Below are 16,337 nucleotides of genomic sequence, written 5' to 3'. Positions count from 1 at the left end.
TATTGTTTCTCCACTGTTCAACAGTTGTATGTTACACAAAATGAACAACAACAACATAATTTTAAAAATTATCAACATTTCAAGTAAAAATGTAACGTAAGCCACTTACAGTGTTGAAATTTAAATATTACTATCGGGTAATTTCAAAGTGAGTGAAGGGCTGAGTTGAGTTGATGCATTATGTTACATTTTCCTATGTTGGGTAATTGTGCAACGTGTAGTCTCAGAAACTCTCCTGTATGGGGAGAAAACTTAGTTATGGCGACACCTATTCAGTTTAGTTATCTAATAAATGGCATGATAGCTATTATTTACTCATTAATCAAATAATTAATGGGTTTATTATTTATTGAACTCGACTGGATTACTCTTACATATCTGTTTTCCAGTCTAGACAGCGAGGTAGATAAAATGTTAACGTTACTATAACGCAAATGCCTCCCATGTCCCTTTGCGGCACATAGGCGGTTTCTTATCAGCGCCTTGCGTAGCCACTCTTCGCTTGAGGATCTTTGGTCTACCTAGTATCGTCAAATATCGCGTTAGCCGTCTCCCTATCTCTACGCAATGTGCCGTGCTGCTTCTAGCGGCGCTGGTGACAGTGCTGAAAGCTGTTGGGGTGAGTTTTTAATATTTTATCCCTTTTAGCAGAAGAATTTAAGCGTGTACTGGTAATATATCAATGATAGTTTTCTTTTTGGTCAGTGAGTACTTAGAGGTGAATTGGTGAGTCAGCGCTTAGTCGTACGCACAGTTCGGGCCTGGGTGGAGGCTGCCTTGTTACAGCTCCACATAAATCACGCGAGGGCCGAGGAGTACAACGGCATGCTAGCTAACGGTAGTCGCTACTAGCTACTTAGCATTGCCAATGGCCTAGTTATGCTGTCGAAGGTATAAATAAACAGGCGCGTGATGTTTTTTCTAAGACGTATTAGAGTCTGGCGAAGAAACAGCACGTGTGTAGAATGAATGTGGTTTACTTTAGAGACAAAGATGGCATTTAAATAGAATTAAGCACGAGGCTTATATCTAGCTTCTTTGTTGTTCCGTCCTCGTGCCGTTAACGCCGATAATGTTATTATTGCGTTATCGACGTAAAGAAATGAATAAACTGAGTGTCTATATTTAACGTTGTTCTTGACTGGCAAGAAATTAAAATGTAAATAATTATAAGTACTTTTTAAAGAACTGTCCTGGTGTCGGCAGTCACTTTTGGCATTGTCTGTTCTTAACTCTATTGTCCGTTTAGCTTAAATAGCCCGTGTTGCAGGTTGGCGTGTGATACGATCCAGTTCTAAAAAACGTCTCCATTAAAATATGATTTCCAGTTAAAAAAAATTCTTTATAATCAGTCCCAGCTAAATTAATACATAGAAATTCTATATATTTTGACTAATGGCCGAAACCACATTAAACATTAATGTGAAAGAGAAGTCGAAATGTTATCTCTATGTACAGTGTACAACGTTGAACCGTTGCTTAATTACCAGCAAACTTTATGTTCAAGGACTCCAAGCCGCACAGGAGTTAAGTCATCAGGTAATTACAAAAGAACTGAATGCGTTTTAGTTAAAGAAATTCTTCATCATTAACTTAAGTGTTGCTAAAGACAGTGGAGTACTAGCCGTTTACGACGATTAGCATCGGCGAATGTCAATCTGTCAGGTTCTGTTTGTCCACACAAGGTCAGTAAGACATCCTTAAATGTGATTGTGCGGGTTACTTTGCTTAATGAGCAAAACAGAACTAAAGGAACGAAGTTTTAACTAACTATATTTTAGTTTATTGTGTGTTTTGAAATCGACTGGTTAGACGTAACGTTCGCGATGGCGTTGCATACCGAAACGTGTTGGATCAGGCCATGTTGGCAGTTCCAGCTGAGGATAGCGGATTGCTGAGAAGTCACATGGTGGTTCCTGTCGGGGCGGTTGTTTTGTTTGCCCAGAGAAAAGACTGTCGTTTAATAAATGTCCAATCATAAGAGGTATCTTTCCCACTCGTGTTATTAAATAACAAACAGACAAAACTGTAGTTTGGTCCCAATTTAAATAATAAATAAATAAACAAAACAAAAAAAAACCATGGTTAAAACGGCCGATCGCTGCTAGTTGTGTCGTGAGTTGATTTTTTTTTTTTCTTGTTTCCTGCGAAATAAAAAGCAGAAAAAAATCGTAGATGCCACAGAAGCTCCTGGCTCATAACCTTTAATACACTTATGCAGTCAACCTTGTAGCAATCACATTTGAGCCTTTTAACAACGTCATATTCTAACCTAGTGGGATGTAAGAAGGGAGACATTGCAACATAGTCACAGCAGAATAGATATCATGTGTCCTTGGTTGTCTCAGCTATCTTGTTTTCAGAGCAGGGTATTTAGGTCAACAACATCCAGCTCTGGTGTGCTGTATGTTACTTGGAGTTTCTGGAAAAATGTTTTTTTTTTTTGTTTTGTTTTGTTTTTTTGGGGGGGTGGTCATACACATGTTACAATGCTTTGTTTGATTGCCAGATTAGCCCTTCTGAAAATGTTTACAGTGGTGTGCATGCAGAACAACTGGGGGGCTGAATGATGAAACAGAGGGCCTTGGTCTGAAATGTTGCCATAAATAACATAGCCTGAACTGACGGTATGCACAAGGACTTGTTGATCCAAAGTACTTGTCAGCTGCCTAGCATTGTATCTAGAGGCATTTGAGGAAAGCTTATTTTTGTACTTGAGTGCAGCTAAAGAATCAAATGTTCCCAAAAGACCTCAGGCTGCTGGTGCTTGGGGTTTTTACTTGTTTTCATGTGACAGAATAGTCGTATTAGCTGACAGTGTAATTACATTTTTCTCTTTCACTACAGACTCATGGAGCCCTTGGGCCATTTTGTATTTAACCTAAATTTAGATCAGTGGAGTTGGTGATAAGTTTTCATCTAACCAGATCTTCTTTTTTTCTTCATCCCCCTTCAAACAGTATGAAGTGAAACAGACCTGAATTTTTGTACCATCCGCAACTGCTTCAAGTTCAGATCAAATCAAAGAAACTGAAGACAAACCTCCCAAAACAAAGACAACACTGAAGAAGCGTGGGTGAAAAAGGATCACTTCAAGGATTTAAACGCAAGAAGTAACCAAATCCTGAAACGACCAAAGAATACGCACATCATCCCAACTGCGAAGTGGAAGAGAAGCAAACTTGCGCCCAAGCATATTCTGAGAAGACCAGAGTTGATCTGAAACCAGAAGTTTGTGCCTACTCAACAGCTTTGACAAAGCACACGTCCCAACGCTGCTCCTAGCCCTCCTCATCCTCACTACACCGCCGACTCACCACCGGGGTGTGGAGTGGGCTGCTATCTGCTAGTTGTTGTTGTTGTTGGTTTTTTTGTTTTGTTTTTTTCCTTTTCCCCACTCCCATAGCTCCCTTCCCCAACTTAACCCTTTTTTTTCTCCTTTTTCCTGAGCAGTGTTTTTTGCACCTGCCTTTGCCTTTTTGTTTTATTTTTGCTCTAAATTTCCACCCCCCTTCTTTTTTTATTTTTTACTTTATGCAACATCTAGAACTTGTGCCAGAAACTGTAACAAGTGTGCGTGTTCAACTGTGTGCGTGAAGAGGTCCACAAAAACTGCTAGTTCATCAAAATCCTGAGAGATACAAGACACAAGGCGACCAATAAAGGTAGGTCTCAAGTCAGTTAAAGCCCTTCATAGCGTGTTTTTGATGGCTGTAAATGTACTTCTGGTTATGTCACACGTTTTGCTCATCATTACCTCTCTGTATTATTAGGTTTATTAGTGGCCTCTTTTGGATTTTAATATTCTTATAAAACTGGTATCTGATTCAGAATCTGCATTTGTTAGATGCACTACATGATTCACACATGCTTTAAAAACAGATTGTATAACACTTACCATTGCACTGTTTTGGGGCAGTATACCGAGGATGTTGTTGATTCATATTTCTTTTTTTCCCCTCAGTCACTAAAAACCAATGCGTTTTCATCTTTGTCAAAGTTATGCAAACTAAATTATTTATTTGTTTTGGACCTCATTTAAATTTCTCTTTTGTAGGACAATATTTTAAGCTGTTGTTTGCAGCAGCCAATTCCAAGCTACCGCAGTGCTTGGTTAGACTTGAATCTTGCGTACTTATTGGTTTCTCCATGTGACATCACATCCTTTTGTGGAGTGAGTGCAGGAAGTGATACTTGATGTAAAATAGTGATTTGATCTTAGTGACCTCTACATTGTCCTTTTGTTAAAGATAACTTTTCTGAAAATGTGAAAGAAGCCAGCACCACTGAGCCACCACCACCTCCAAATACTTGAAGTAGTCATTCAGTTTTGTTGGAAAATGATTTACTTGCCTTCCGTTACCTGATCCACACTCTTCCTATTTTGTCGTTCTCAGGCCATACCCCCCCCCCCCTCCTTTTTTGCCTTCTTTCCCCCCCTTTTGTATCCTCTCTGGGGATTAAAGCCTGCAGCTATTTTCCTTTTTGTTTGTGACACTTGGCACACTGGCTGACTTGCCTTACCTATTATGTTTGTTCCTCTCTTCACCCTTGCAGACATCCAGCGGTGTATCATTGGGTGGTTGATTAAGAATAGTATTTAACACTCAAGCAAAAAAATCCAACAAAAAACAAAACCTATATCAAAGTTCAGCAAGTGCTCAAGCAAGTTTTGTTCAAGTTTATGGGAAAATATGGGCAGCCCCTGGAAAGGCTTTGTTGAGTTTACCTTGCCTGCGTCGCCACCCACCGCGTTTGTTAGCGCTGACCTGAGCAGCACCTCCCCTGTCGGACTCAGCCTGTCGCCATATGGCCGATCCGTAAGTTTCACCTTCCCACCTTTCTACGTGCCCCACCCCATCGAGCACCCATCCACCCACCTTGCCCCACATCTTTGCTGTGAATGGCATAACTTCTTTCATCTTTTCAGGCTCCCAAGACTAGCCTCTACTCAGTTATTTTCTTGTAGGGTGAGGGTGTTCTGCCAACTAGATGTCTGAAATTTGATGTAAATGAGCACTTTTTTTTTTAAATTTTTGTTTTAAATCGTTTTTATTATTTTTATTTAATTTTTTTTTACATTGTACCCTCCCCGATTAATATTCAGACTGGTAAAAGGGAGGGCAGTGACTCAAGATGGACAATATTAACACTTCGACGTAACTACACACAAAATCCAGGACCACAGATGCATATGAAAGGTGGATACTTGTTGGTTCTCAGGAAAACTGAAAATTGATCTTAAGTAGATGGTATTTACAGTACTCATCCATCAGCACTGGACCAAAGCCCTTAATTCTCTTTGGGGATTCATGTACATTTGCGTTGTGTCATAAGGAGTCGTGATAGTTGCAGGACAGGGGCTAGCAAGAGGCTGCTCTGGGATCCCCTCCCTCTTCCCCCATTACTCATAATCCATCACCAACTTCCTGTCCACTGTAGATGCACTGCTCTTTGACCTGTCATTTGCATTTTCTGATTCTCCATCTTTACTTTGTTTTTGTTTTTAATTGCAGCACTGTATTTAAATCATTCCCATGACCGTCTGTGCCAATAATGTATTTTAGATATCTTTTTAGTGTTGCTTCCTCTGTAGATCCGTTCCTGTTTGAGTGCGATCTAGTACTACCAGGGACTTGGTAGTGCTCCAAATATCGCTCCCTTCAACATGAAATTTTCAGGGTTGAGTGATCTGATGGTTTTACTGCCTGCTATTGTTCCTGGTTTAAGTATTGGTGGTGGTTGTGATGACTATTATCTAGTCCATTGCTTTTTGTAGAACCCGTCAGAATGTGTTGGGCCTAAAGGACTCTATAATACCTCAAAAGTTGAATTATAAGTTCAGCAGGTTTTGTCTGAGATGATGGGAAACTGTAGGCAGAGTAAAAGCCAAACGTTCATTTCTCTGCAGCATATCCCAGTCCTGTCCCCAGTGTCAGAAATGGAAAGAGGCTCCTCTGAACCTCCAGTGGCTCGCAACACTGGCTCTACCCCATCTGCTTCTACTGGTCCCGTACCTATCCCCCGTTCCTCCTCCGTCTCTTGCCATCCCCACCCAGGCAGTAAAAAACACAAGCGGACACCCTTGTATCAGAGATCAGTAAGGAGGCATATCTGATGGTGCCCACACTGACCTAACCACTCTGAGCTTCTGGTGTGTTGTGACTTTTGCTAACAGCATGGATGAAAACAAATGCCCCAAAGATTAACTAGGGTGCTATGAAAGAGTTTTGACAAGTTTCTGGTGATATTGCCATGTAATCAGTAGTTGGTTAATGGATGGAAACACATTGAATGTTTGTCTAACCAGAACTGTGTGAAATTCTGCCACACTGCTGTAAATGGAGTGAGTCAAGTTCAGCTTCAGGTGCATGAGTGAAAAGGAAACCCTACTGTGTTATGTTCGTGGTCTAAGTTTGAAATCAGTGCGTCTTAGCCCCCAAAGATTCTCGTGTGGCTTTACTTGCTCACCCTGCCCCCTCCACACTTTCCCTGAAAGTGCTATACTTGCATGTTTGATTTTTCATTTCCTTTTTATTTATTTTGTTTTAGGTTGGCATCCAACACAGCTGCTGCATCCTAATTGTTAAACTACATGTTTATGTACTACTGGTAGCTTTCTTTTTAACACTTGCTTCTCTTCTTCTCTAGATGAGTTTTGACCCAGGCATGCTCCACAACAATGGGCACACCGCATATGCCAATGGCTCAGGGCCTGGCATTAGAGAGACTGGTGTGGTGGAGAAGCTCTTGACGTCCTATGGGTTTATCCAGTGCTCTGAACGTCAGGCTCGTCTCTTCTTCCACTGCTCCCAGTACAATGGCAACCTGCAGGAGCTTAAAATAGGAGGTGAGGGCGACTTACTGAAAAGAAACCTACTTGATTTCCTGCTGACTTTATTGAAACTTAGGTTGTATTTGTCATTTGAAGTTTGCTCATTTTCTTTTCTATTTGTTGTCCCTTTCTCTGTAGATGATGTAGAGTTTGAAGTTTCCTCTGACAGGCGCACTGGCAAGCCCATAGCAGTGAAGCTGCTTAAGATAAAGCCAGAAGTGCTGCCAGAGGAGCGCATTTCGGGCCAGGTGGGGCCAGACCTGCACGCCTATCCCTTTACTGTGCTGCATGGTTATATTCATCCAGTTAAGGAATACCATTTTATTTTTGGTTATGTCCTTGTCTGTCAGCTTAGCCTTTTTATTTTATTTTTTGGGGCAAGCAGTGTCATTCTTATAACTGTCAAGCTTGTCTCTCATCCTGATTTACAGTTTAAATGTAAACTAAAAACTGGCATGAGTGTCTGCTTGAGATGATGAATGTCTGAACAAATGTGTACGAATGAGATAATTTCTCACTTGACAACTCGATTCTGTATTTTATACAACAGCCAGTTTCCCAAATACTTGGTATCATTGGTGATAAACATAACTACATGATGCCACTAACCTTGTTATTTGATGTAAACAAATTACTCAAATCTTCATTTAGAGCATTCATGCACCTGCATTTGTACAATTTGAGGTTCAGGCATTTTATTCATCTCATTTCCATAATTTTTTTTTAATTTGGCTTTGTAGCTGTCTATTCAGCCCAATGAAACAGTGGTTTAATGGCTTCTACCTGTAATTTTCCCCCCTTACTGCAGGTTGTGTCATCAATCCCGTTACATTTGGATGGAAAGTCTGCTCCTGGACAGGTGCCCACTGGCAGTGTCTGCTATGAAAGAAATGGGGTAAGATAGGTGGCATGAATTACACTTTGAGTCAGCAAGCTGCAGGATGTTAATGTAATGGAGTGGGTTTCTTCTTTGAATTCATCTCCTGTCCTCTGTAGTAAACTTTGTACAGAGGCAATTGGTTAACTTCATGCATCTTTTGTTTGATCAAATAAGCATTTAGCAAACTCAATCTAACATGATTACTAATGAAAAAGGGCAGAAGCCAGTGTTTGTAGGTGTTGCTTTTAGTCAAATTAGGTGGCACTGAGTCAATGTAAAGCCTTCAGCCTCCACAGCACATGGCAGTCTTTTCTTCACTCAGTTTCATTGTTGGTAGTTTTGAATATTACATAGTTCGAGTTATTAGGTGTTTTTTTTTTTTTTTTTTTTTAAAATCGGTGGTGTCTTTTCACAGGAAGTATTTTACCTTACATATACTCCTGATGACGTGGAGGGAAATATCCATTTGGACACGGGGGACAAAGTCAGCTTCTATATGGAGACCAATAAGCAGTAAGTGTGCAGCACTTGTAGCATAAATGCCATAAGCAGCTGTCACTGGGTGTTTAATGTTCATTCCTTTGTGGTTTTTCAGTACTGGTGCAGTCAGCGCTCGTAATATTCAGCTTGTGAAGAAAAAACAGATGAGGTGCCAGGGTGTAGTGTGCGCTACAAAGGTAAGATCCAATCAAAACACTTTTTCTCTCTAGTGGAATATCTTTGAAATTTGACAAAACAAATTGCCTAGAACACTTGAGGAGTATTGGGTGAACTTTACGGTTTGTAAAGTTCTATGGGCTCAAAATGTGGTCATAAATATTTTGTGTGTGCGTAAAAAAGATTTGTGTGTGCGTAAAAAAGATTTGTGTGTGCGTAAAAAAGATTTGTGTGTGCGTAAAAAAGATTTGTGTGTGCGTAAAAAAGATTTGTGTGTTTACTTAGGAAAAAAAACCCCTGCAAGTTACAACTACGGATTTTTGACCCTATTTTTCTTCCCTTCATCTGACTGGTCAATGTCATGTCAATCACAAATGTAACAATCCAATCAGAGAACAGATGGGTTTGGCTGTCGAGGGGCGCTTTTTTTGAACTGCAGGTCTTTGAAGGGAATAAATGCCCTTTTACATGCCAACCCAGCGTTTTCCTTCATCACCACGAAGGACAACAGTCTGTGGTCGTCCGAGTTTGGTGATTTTTATGTCACAGGTCTACGTGTTTAATACATGGACTTCCACAGCCTTTTAAACAGCGCTGCGGACCGCGGGGTGGGGGCGGGCAGTGTTTTGGAAATGACAGTCTTCATTACAAAGCTTTCTTCGTTATGAATTAGCATACATGTTTTTATTGAACATTTGAAGAACCAGCAAAAAAAAACTCTTGTAGAGGACATAAAGTCAGAGATAGAAAAGACAAGGAGCAGGTGCATCTAGCCTGTTCTAACGTTTGAGTCTAAGGTTTTTTGTTTTTTTTTTTTAGCACCTGGCGGCTTTTTAACTTCTCATCCGTAAATAATCTGCTCTTTCACGTGATTCAGTTTATTTTGAAAAGTCTCAACAGGATCTTGAGCTTTATTGTGAAAGGTTTATGTGGAACATAAACAAGCGGACACGCGATGCTGTTGCCGTCGTTGTTGCTAACCACAACGCATAAAAACAGGCTCTTGTCCGTCCGTAGTGTGGTTTTATAAAATATAAGGGAAAGAGAGAACTTTAAGAAATTAATATAGCCACTACAGTGACCATCAAAACGATGAGAAAAATATTGCCATAAACAATTTATTTTGCGACACCACGAAACAAACGATAGCGTAAAATGAAACGATAGAGGTTTTTATATCGTCATCCGATATATATGGTTATATTGAACAGCTGTTGTGTGTGTGTGTGTGTGAGAGACAATGCTGTCTAGTCACATACATGATTTGTCATGTTGTAGAATATAACAGTGGTTACAAAAACAACTTAATTTTACCCTTGGCAGGCTTTTTTCCCTCTTCATTCGTTCCCAAGCTTTATTAGAATTGCTGAACTATTGAAACAGGACCAACCTGTTATGCTGAGCCTTGTTTTCAATTTCAGGAGGCCTTTGGATTCATTGAAAGAGCAGATGTGGTGAAGGAAATCTTCTTTCACTACAGCGAATTCAAAGGTGATCTAGAGGCTCTTCAGGCTGGAGATGATGTGGAGTTCACCATCAAAGATAGAAATGTGAGTGCTACCTTTTAGGAATTTCAGTAGAACGTTTTGAAAATGTATCACTCAGCTTTAGCTCTACTTTTGACTGTCTTTGTGTAACTCTTAAAGGACTTTGATTAATTTGTAACCTTCAATAGGGTAAAGAAGTAGCAACAGACGTGAGGCTCCTCCCTCAAGGAACAGTCATCTTTGAGGATATCAGCATTGAGCAGTTTGAAGGCACCGTTGTAAAGGTCATTCCCAAAGTCCCCACCAAGAACCAGGCAAGGAGATTCTGATAAACTTTATTTAGTAGAAGACAGTTTGTTGTTGTTAAAGGGAGCATGGACTACAACCCAAGAATTTAAAACAATTTTAACAGATATGTAAACTTTGTTTCCACAGAATGACCCTCTGCCCGGTCGTGTCAGTGTAAGGATGGGTTTCAATGACAAGGAACTGCCGTTTGGCGAGAAGGACACAAAGACCAAGGTGACTCTTTTGGAAGGAGACCACATACAATTCAACATCTCTACTGATCGCCGAGACAAGCTTGAGCGGGCTACCAACATCGAAATCTTGCCAGACACTTTCAAGTTCACCAAGGAGAATCGTGAAATGGTAGCTTGCAGAACAGCAGCTATAAATGGTTTTAATTTTATATTATAGTACATTCATCACAGATGTTGATTATGGTGCATCATCATGTATTCTTTTAGGGGGTTATTGCAGCTATACGCGATGGCTTTGGATTCATTAAGTGTGTGGATCGGGATGCCAGGATGTTCTTTCACTTCAGTGAAGTCCTAGAGGAGGGCCAGCTTCATATCTCAGATGAAGTGGAGTTCACTGTTGTGCCTGTAGGTCCTGTTTATAAGCTTTTCAAAAAAGTATGTATTTTCTATTACCTAAGCAGGCACATTCAAGTTACTTTAAAGTAAAAATACTAATATAAATGTCATCCCTGCCAGGATATGCTGTCAGCTCAGAGAAACCATGCAGTGCGCATTAAGAAGCTTCCAAAAGGCACAGTGTCTTTCCATATCCAGTCTGAGCAACGTTTTGTGGGTGTAGTGGAAAAGGAAGTCGTTGGAAACACCGCCAAGAACATCAGTCCCACCAAGGGCAAGGAGAAGGTAACACCGCTTATAACTTAAATCATCCCCATTTATGACACAGCCCATTTCCCCTCATCTATCCGTATTTTCACACTGTTTTAGTTCTAATGTTCCTCTTTGCTTTCCTCCTTCAATGACTTCCTGTTCATGCTCCTTGTTGGTTAGAAAAAAGATAAGGTAGGACTGAGACCTTCTGCATGAAGCTACATGAAAGTGCATCACAATTAAAGACACTCCAGTTGTACAAACTATCGGTGTCGCAATTTGTTTTACTAACGCATAATCTAAAGAAGCTTTTCATCACGTAAAGTCTAGAAATCCAAATGATCAAGTGAAGTGTTGTGGTGCCGAGACTTGCTGTCTGATAAATCTTTCTCTTGCTTTTAAAGGGTAAAGTTGTAGAAAAGGTTAGTCTTTGTTAACCTCTAACCCTCTGGTGTCCTTCACCTGATTAATTTACAGTGTGAGGTTTGATCATCATTTAACCCATGGAATCTGGAATTGAAGCTTCACTTTGTTGTAGGGCTGCACAAAAGTAATCAGAATGCTAGTGGGTTTTTTTTTTTTTTGTGTGTGTGTGTGGGGGGGGGTTCTCCTCCTCTTAGTGGTTGTCAGCCTGTTGTATTTAAAATGTGTGTGGTGTTCACGAACACAGTATCCTATTAAAACAGCGAGTTTTTGGTTCTTCCTAATAATTGTAAACTGCGCCCAGATTTTTGATTTTGTTTTAACAGTTCAATTAAGCGCTAATGGTTTTGCATTCAAAACGATATACAGTAACTGAAATGGCAAACGATGGATTAAGAGCCATTTTCAGTCAAGTAACAGTGTTTAGTTTTTTTATTATAAACTAGAGCAGTGAATAATTATGCAGCCCTAAATTGTAGGGTAAAGCTCAACACTGCTTGTAGTAGATTAGGTGTGTACTAACTAGGCTGCTACAGCATGATGCATTGCACACATTTATCTTTAATGCTTATGTAGGCTGTGTGCACAGAATTTTCTAATACACTAGTCATAAATGACTTGTTCTCTTTTAAATTGGTGACATTGCCAGCTTATGCTCATTTTGTTCAACTGTAGCATTGCGGAGACATTTGGCCAGCACTGCTAGTCTTAATTCAGCGGTCCCCGGGCCTCGGACCGGTACTGGTCCATGAGTTGTTTGGTACCGGGCTGCGAGAGTTGAGGCTCAGGTGTGAAATGTATGGTTTTCAGGGTTTTTATCAGTTTTCAGTGTTATTTTTGTTATCGTTAACTCAGTTTTCCTGGGTCTTTTCAGAATCAGAATCAGAATGGGTTTATTGCCAGATGTTGAGGTTTACAACATTAGGAAATTGCTGCGGTGCTTCAGTGCAGACAATAAGAATTAAAGTGCTACGTAGAAAGATATATACATGAGTGCAGGTGGTGATCAGTGCCAGACATGAAATGATGCAGTGACACAGCGTAGGGTCATGTGTTAGTGGCGGGGACAGTCATGTGGTTATTGTTCATGTGTCCAACAGCAGAGGGGAAGAAACTGTTCTTGTGGCGAGAGGTTCTGGTGCGAATGGACCGGAGCCTCCTGCCTGAGGGGAGCAGGTCAAACAGACTGTGTCCAGGGTGAGAAGGGTCAGCTGAGATCCGGGCTGCACGCCGCAGTGTCCTGGAGGTGTACAGGTCCTGCAGAGATGGGAGTCTGCAGCCAATCACCTTCTCAGCAGAGCGCACAACACGCTGCAGTCTCTGTTTGTCCCTGATAGTGGCTCCAGCGTACCACACGGTGATGGAGGAGGTGAGGATGGACTCGATGATTGCAGTGTAGAATTGCATCATCGTCCGTGTTGGCAGGTTGAATTTCTTCAGCTGCCTCAGGAAGTACATCCTCTGCTGGGCTTTCTTGATGACGGAGGTGATGGTGGGCTCCCACTTCAGGTCCTGGGTGATGGTGGTACCCAGGAAGCGGAATGAGTCCACAGAGGTGATGGGGGTGTCAGTCAGGATGATGGGGGGGGGGAGTGGGGCTGTGTGCTTCCTGAAGTCCACAATAATCTCCACTGTCTTCTGGGCATTCAGCACCAGGTTGTTGTGGCTGCACCAAGACACCAGACGTTCAACCTCCCTCCTGTAGGCAGACTCATCCCCGTCAGAGATGAGCCCAATGACGGTGGTGTCATCACGTGTGTTATGAATAAATCTTTTTATCGGTACCAGTACTAGTTTTATTTTGTTGTATTTATCGGCGACACCTTAAAGGCCGGTCCGTGAAAATATTGTCGGGCATAAACCGGTCCGTGGCGCAACAAAGGTTGGGGACCGTTGTCTTAATTGGAAAGATGATCCAAGTTTGATGTGTTGCTTTTATTGTAGGAGTCTGAGGAGGGAGTGATTGCATATGAAGACTGTGGAGTGAAGCTCACTGTGCCATACCATGCCAAGGACCTAGAGGGAGGAAGTCACCCACAGGTTGGGGACAAGGTAGTAACACTTTATTTTGCTTGAGCGCAAATATGGTTTCCACTATGCATTTAGCCTAATTAGTCCAGCAAACAGTTGATGCTACAATTCATCTTTTGAAGGTTTGAAGTTTAGTTGTTGAAAGCTTGAAGCTTTTTTTTTTTTTTTTTTTTTTTTTTTCCCCATGCAACTTGTGCGTTTGTCCTCTAGGTGGAGTTCTCAATCAATGAAGTGAAGCGAACTGGCCAACAGAGTGCCGTCTCCATCCGGGTCCTCAACCGTAATGCCTCTGGTGCCAAGAGACTGCATGGATTTGTTGCTGCACTGAAAGATAACTTTGGTTTCATTGAGACAGCAAATCATGACCAGGAAGTGTTCTTTCACTACAGGTAATGATTTAAGTTTGAACACACCTCTGGGTTAGGGTATTCATTTATTAATGCCATGCAGATAACTCGCTTTAGTATCAAATTCTCAGACTTGTGCTTTTGTTTTTAGTGAAATGTGCGGAGACTTGGATAACTTGGATCTGGGAGACACAGTGGAATACAATCTCTCAAAGGGAAAAGGAAACAAAGTCAGTGCTGAAAAGGTCACCAAGGTTGCTGCAGGTATCAGTGATTCACTTCCAGTTGTTTTTGGTACATTTGTAATGTTTGACATTTTGTAGGTAGGAATGATTGCAAATAAAATCCACTGCTTTCCCGTCATAGTGAATGGAATTGGTGAAGATGTTGGTGGGACAGTGATGACAGGGAAAGTTATCCGTCCTATACGCAGTGTTGACCCCTCCCAGACTGAATACCAAGGACTTGTTGAGTTCTCAGAGGAAGGTTGGTATCCCATTATGACTACACATGTAAAACAGTTTATTTGTAGAAAGTAAAATTGATTCCTCCCCCTTTAATTTTCAGGCGGATCAAAAGTGCAGAATTATCCATTTGGAATCATGAGTATGGCAAACAAGTCTGATTGTTTGCAAAAAGGAGAACAGGTGAAGTTCCAGGTTTGCACAATAACCCAGACTGGCCAGAAGATGGCCTGTAATGTGGTTCCGCAGCGTAGAGCCATGGTGGAGTGTGTTAAAGACCAGGTAGTGTTCAGTTTTTGTTTTTTCCTCTCCTCAATTGCATAACTTAAAAACAACAAAAAACACACTGGGTAGTAGGTGGACGTCATACTTTAAAACTCAAAATTGCGATTAATTCCCGCCCCCCTCCAGTTTGGCTTTATCACATACGAAGTTGGTGATAGCAAGAAGTTATTCTTCCATGTAAAAGAAGTGCAAGATGGTCTGGAGCTTCAGACTGGGGATGAAGTGGAGTTCTCAGTTGTCCTCAATCAACGCACAGGAAAATGTAGTGCCTGCAATGTACGCAGAGTCAGGTAAGAACTTGATCTTTAAATTTAGAACTGGACTGTGGCTGGTATGTTTAAACCAGTGGGCCTTCACATTGTTTGTTCATTGTGTTCCTCTTGCAGTGAGGGGCCTAAACCAGTGGCGACTCCACGTCCTGACCGCCTGGTGAACAGACTGAAGAGTATCACGCTTGATGATGCCAGTGCTCCTCGCCTGGTCATTGTAAGGCAGCCTCGTGGTCCTGACAATTCAAAGGTATGATGAGATTATCAGATGGTGCCACATTTGAATTGTGCTAACCTGTAAGTTTGTATAGTCTTTTTAGAAATGACTTTGGCTAAAATGAATTTGGAGCCATCCATGTTACTGATCAGAATGAAGTAGAATGAAATCATTTGCTACAGTGACTAAAAAAGACACTTGGCGAGCATTTCAGGGGTTAGTTTCCTTCCTAAAAAATTTTTAGAACTTTTTTTTTTCTTTTTTTTCCCCCCCTTTCCTTTTGTTTTAATCTTAATTAAACTTATTCTGTCTTTACAGGGCTTCAATGTGGAGCGGAAGACTCGCCAGCCTGGTGTCATTGACTGAGCAATACAGGGCCTACCCCCATTTGGTGTTGGAGGGACGCTGTCGCCGAGAGCAGCAGCAGGGGATAAGGGAATTTAATTTGACACATGCTTGTACACAAACTCATCCGCAAAACATACGCACACATACAGTAATTGGCATGTGTAATCTTTGTCCCCAGTCTGCAGTGGAACTTTTCTTATTCCACAGTTCCCTGCCTCCCATGTATGATGTACTTGATACAGAGTTCCACGCTGCAGTGTACATGGGGACCTCTGAGTGTGTGCGTATGATGTATCCTAGAATTGATTAGTGTGTAATGGAGGTATTTGTTTCTAAGGGGCTTGTTCCCTCCAAGTCAGAGTGGTGACTGTGTGGCTGTCTACGTCCTGATTTTGTTCTTTGTCTGGAATTCTGCACCTGTAATCTGTCCGCTAGTTTGACTGGGCGAGTGACTGTTAGCATGTGTTTGAACCTCAGCTCCATATTCGTTCTTACTTTTTGCTCCCTTACCGACGGAAACGTAATAACTTCGCTATCAGGTTTCCACTCCTGTATGCTTTCCTACAAAACGCATAAAGCAAAGCTCCCTCCATAAGGAGGATCATATTTCTCATATGTGCAAGCTTAAACCGAGGATTCTTCTCTGCTCGTTTTTTTTGAGCAGTTTTTAATGCTTTATTGAAGTGGAAGCATGGCGCGTGTGTGATATATGTGAATGTCAAAGTAGTTAATCTAATGGGATTTAATTCCACCAGTCTGGAGTTTTGATGCCTTTTTGGTATTCACATGCTCCACTTCAGCATTCTTTTTCTTCCTCTTTTCCCTCTCCCCTCCCAGGTGCAGAATTCCTTGTGGCATCTTATATCTGCAGTTCTTTTATACTTTTTTTTTTTTTTTTTTTTTTCCATTTTGTTTTTTTGTTTCTTGCACATAATTTTCTTGGGGTTTTTTTTTTTTTTTT

The 16,337-nt window shown here is 41.2% G+C and overlaps 1 protein-coding gene across 9 annotated transcripts; it reads left to right on the top strand.

Moving 5' to 3' along the window:
• The first annotated feature begins 490 nt into the window (after nt 1-490).
• csde1 (cold shock domain containing E1, RNA-binding) lies at nt 491-16,274 on the top strand. Of its 9 annotated transcripts, none has more exons than XM_026153199.1 (22): nt 491-619; nt 2,961-3,665; nt 5,912-6,100; nt 6,652-6,850; nt 6,974-7,083; nt 7,644-7,730; nt 8,131-8,228; nt 8,311-8,392; nt 9,794-9,922; nt 10,048-10,173; nt 10,295-10,510; nt 10,609-10,779; nt 10,861-11,025; nt 11,173-11,184; nt 13,360-13,467; nt 13,657-13,835; nt 13,945-14,057; nt 14,160-14,279; nt 14,361-14,539; nt 14,669-14,832; nt 14,929-15,061; nt 15,347-16,274. In XM_026153199.1, exons 3-22 carry the CDS (start codon nt 5,942-5,944, stop codon nt 15,392-15,394), a joined length of 2,598 nt encoding a protein of 865 aa, XP_026008984.1. In that variant the 5' UTR covers nt 491-619; nt 2,961-3,665; nt 5,912-5,941; the 3' UTR covers nt 15,395-16,274. The 9 variants fall into 9 exon arrangements, with proteins under 9 accessions (XP_026008984.1, XP_026008981.1, XP_026008979.1 ...); XM_026153196.1 differs by having other exon boundaries at nt 6,974-7,140; nt 10,609-10,749; XM_026153194.1 differs by having other exon boundaries at nt 6,974-7,140.
• Nucleotides 16,275-16,337: the final 63 nt, after the last annotated feature.

Source organism: Astatotilapia calliptera, chromosome 20 (assembly GCF_900246225.1).
Source record: "Astatotilapia calliptera chromosome 20, fAstCal1.2, whole genome shotgun sequence".
NCBI classification, from domain to species: domain Eukaryota; kingdom Metazoa; phylum Chordata; class Actinopteri; order Cichliformes; family Cichlidae; genus Astatotilapia; species Astatotilapia calliptera.
Note: the sequence above shows the minus strand (reverse complement) of the source record. Positions and strands in the feature narration are given on the sequence as shown.